General features: G+C 36.1%; 1 protein-coding gene across 1 annotated transcript; it reads right to left on the bottom strand.

Moving 5' to 3' along the window:
- Positions 1-855: 855 nt before the first annotated feature.
- LOC142177400 (uncharacterized) lies at positions 856-1,440 on the bottom strand. The gene has a single exon (XM_075245889.1). The coding sequence runs from the start codon at positions 1,438-1,440 to the stop codon at positions 856-858; it is 585 nt and encodes a 194-aa protein (XP_075101990.1).
- Positions 1,441-3,986: the final 2,546 nt, after the last annotated feature.

Genomic DNA, 3,986 nt, shown 5'->3' with positions numbered 1-3,986 from the left:
ATAGGTACAAGCCATCATTCTCTTTACCAATCCCCCTCACTCTGCCAGTGTAGAGGTCCTGGAACACATAGAAATCAGGAAAAAAAAGAACAGAACACTTAGCTCTTTAGTGATCTTAGATACTGACAAAAGATTATATTTAAAATCAGGAACATATAGCACATTATTCACTAACCCTCCTGCTATATGACAAGATCCAACATGTGATACATAAGTAACACTACCATTTGGTAGATGGACCTTCTTAGTGTTATTAAGTTTGATCCTTTCAAACATGGTTAAATCTGAAATCTTGTGATTTGTTGCTCCTATATCCACAATCCAGTTCCTAGAACTAGAATTAACCAATAGTGTTTTGATAATACCTACCATGTTGGCTGAACTCTCTGCATGATCATCTATATTGAGCAACTTTAGGATTTGATTATATTGTGCTGGTGTGAAGTATGGAGTTGGTAAACCAGCAGTAGCTGCATTAATACCATTGTTATTTCCACCAAAATCTGTTGCTTTATGTTCTTCAACTGTCACATTGTTAGCAGTGTTGTTGTTTACAAAATTAGGGGTATTATTTCCAAACCTTCTTTTAGGCTTAAAATCAGTTGGATAGCCTATGATTTTATAGCATTCTGCACGTGTATGTCCCTTCATCTTACAAAAATCACATTGCACATTATAATTCATTTTTTGTCTTGGCATAGCTCCACTCCTAGCCACCATTAGAGATGTCATCTCTGCTCCTTCAGTAGAGACAGATGCAGCAGTCATGCTCCTTTGACTCTCCCGCTCAGTGACCATAGAATATGCCTTGTTCAAAGTTGGTGTAGGTACCATCATAAGAATCTGACTGCGAGCCTATTCATAAGACTCATTGAGCCCCATGAGAAACTGTAGCATCTTCAATCCTTCCATGAAAATAACAAATTCACGTGACTTAGCACAATCACACCCAGGAATTGGGGCTAAACAATCAAATTCTGCCCATAACAACTTCAATTTCGAAAAATATGTTGCTATTGAGCTGGTTCCCTGACTAATCATAGTAATTTGCTTATGGATTTGGAAAATCCTAGAACAATCTATCTTATCAAATCGCTCCTTCAATTCATTCCAAACTGCACATGCATTTGAAGAATATACGATTCCACTCAGTAATTCAGTTGAAACACAATTCATTATCCATGATGGGACAATTGTGTTACATTGTTCCCACAGATCAACGAGATTTGGACCATAATCCTCCCTTTTGCATGTGCCTTCGATGAACCCTAACTTGTTGCGACCAAGGATCATGATTCTCATCGCTCGGCTCCATACAGAGTCATTTTCTATCCCTCTCAGTTGAAGTGAGATTAGAACTGCACCTGAATTGTCATTTGCCGTAAAAAATAATGGATGATTGTGGCTTAGTTTCTCCGACAAAGTATCATCGACAGCCATGGCCTTCGAACAAAAAAAATAGTAAATTTCTGGTGAAATCGAGCAATTAGTCCTCAATCTCCCATAGCTCTGATACCATGTCAAAAAGTGAGCTGAAGATGAAGAATTGCAGCAATGGTTATCGAGGAAGACAAATTCATAGTGTAAGAAATGGAGGTTATCAGAGAATGAGCTCCAATGAGATTGCTTTCATTATTTCATATCTGTATAATCTATATAGACAAGACTGATTTCAATCGACTTACTTATTACAGCTTATTGATAGCTAATCTAACTAACTAACTGATTTCTTAACAAATAATTAACACTACTTCTAACTGCAGTTAGTTCTACTAACTCTAACTATAGTTAACTCTTAAACTTATTAAGTAACTCCACTCTCAACACTTATGTATAAGTTCATGAATAGTGTTGAAGAAAAGATTTATACAAAATGATGAAGCCATTAAGAACCTAACAACGCAAGTGAGTCAATTAGTAAGTATACTTTCAGAAAGCTCATTACATTGTAATGGTGAATATATGAAGGAGATACCATGTGAGAATGAGCCCACCCGAGAGGATGAACATCTACAAAGAGAGTTTTTCACTCTGTAAGAGGACTCTGATTCAACTGAGATGATTGAAAATGAGGCTTTGGTTGATTGTGAAGTAATAAAAGAAGAGTTCAAACCCCCATCCACCTTCCCACATTTACAATCTTTAGTGGAAGAGAATGAGGAACAAATGGTCTTGGACATACCATAGGAATATTCACATGACCTTTCTTCTTTATTTTCTTATTCTAACCTTGATCATGTGAATTTTATTTTTGGGGATTTACAGGAATATGCATGGATTGATCCTGTGAAAGAATGCAGAAACAAGTTGAGGATGATCCTACAAGAACAATCCACCGCTTAAAATGAGGCCAAGAAAGAAAGCAAAGAGCAGGGCTTACAGATATCCTTAGAGGAATTTGGCCTGATGAGCACCATAAAGAATCCTAAGGAGCGAAAATAAGGAATGAATTTAGAATTAGGGGTGTAGTTCATAAGTTCTCGGAACGGAAACAAATTCAGGGTAGTTTTTTTTACCTCTTACTTTTTTTTTGTGTGTCATGGGGACATACCACAATTTAAAGTGTGGGGTGAGGGATGTAAATATGTATATGTGTGTTTGCTTTTCTTCTTTTTATCTTTGTGTGTTCATTCTTTAAATAAAAAAAAGTTAGACTTTTCCCGACGATGGATCTCTTCGACTGATTTCTTGAGAGATTAAGGTCGAGAGTAGTGAGTGCCTTACTTGTGACGCCTAGGCTCAGTTCTTGACTCGTGTATAAGTATCTTAATTTGTTTGATCTTGACCTTGCTTAACTGCTTTTACTAGAGTGTCTTGATAGTCCGATCCTAAGTGAGTTATGTGCCAATGTGTGAGTGAGTTTTTTGTTGATATTCTGTGCATGTCAGTTGATGTCTAGAACTTGCCTCGTGTGTTTGCAAAGCGACATAACAATCTTGTTCAATTTAGGAAGTGCCATAGGCATTTCTTTGTTGAGTCAATTATATGTGTTACATCCCGTACCTTAGCATTAGGATGTTCCGTAGTAAATCCATATGAGTTCGAAGGGATTATGTCTATTAGGAGGTTATAGAGGGTTTAAGACATTATTATTATGAGACCCTATAAGTTTACAACCTTGATACCGTTAGATATTATGTTAGTGTGGTATTTTATTTTAAGTGAATTATTTTAGTAAAAGTTTTATAAGTATAATTTTGGATAGTTAACATTATTAATATATTTGGATAAGAACTTCAACGTGGCAGCAACACATGGACCCTTAGTGACTCTTGAATTAAATTGCAAGATGTCACCTTTGAAAGGGTTTGGTACTCTATTCCCTATTCTCCACAATATTAAAATAGAGGACTACTCAACCTGGATACTACCAAGCAAAAGAGAATGTTCAGTTAAAGGGTAAAGCCATAAATAATAGGCAATAGCTAGCTAGCTTTTATTCCTTGTTAATCAAAGCGTAGTGTTAAACTTCATAGTTCAGCAAGATCCTTAGAGCAAGTTTTAAGCAACTGTACCTCTTGAACCGAGATTTGCTTTCATCATTTGCTTTTCTTAGATCAATGCCAGTAATTAGCACATACATCAAACTTCATTAATTGTTCTTCGTGATGACATGAACAACAATATGATGTAATTGATTATAAAGCCAATTTCTTCATCTATAAAGGCGGGATGCTTCGTGCACCAGGTATGTTAAGGATAATCCTTCTTTCTTTTGGCATGACCTAAGTAACTATACGTAAACGTAATGCTATTTCATAAGTGTTTCTACTCTTAACAATTAAGTGTGTCTACGTTATTCATTCCTATAAAGCGATATTTAACCATGTCTAAGTATGTTTCTAGTCCCCTGTTGATGTATTTGATAAAGATGTTAATATTAATAGTATTGTGATATACGCATCTTCATTTAACACCGAGCTACGGCCGGTAGGGCAGTTATGTATTTACCACCGAGGTACGGCCGATTGGGCAGTTATACATCT

The sequence above is a fragment of the Nicotiana tabacum genome, chromosome 23 (assembly GCF_000715075.1).
Source record: "Nicotiana tabacum cultivar K326 chromosome 23, ASM71507v2, whole genome shotgun sequence".
Classification (NCBI taxonomy): Eukaryota; Viridiplantae; Streptophyta; class Magnoliopsida; order Solanales; family Solanaceae; genus Nicotiana; species Nicotiana tabacum.
Note: the sequence above shows the minus strand (reverse complement) of the source record. Positions and strands in the feature narration are given on the sequence as shown.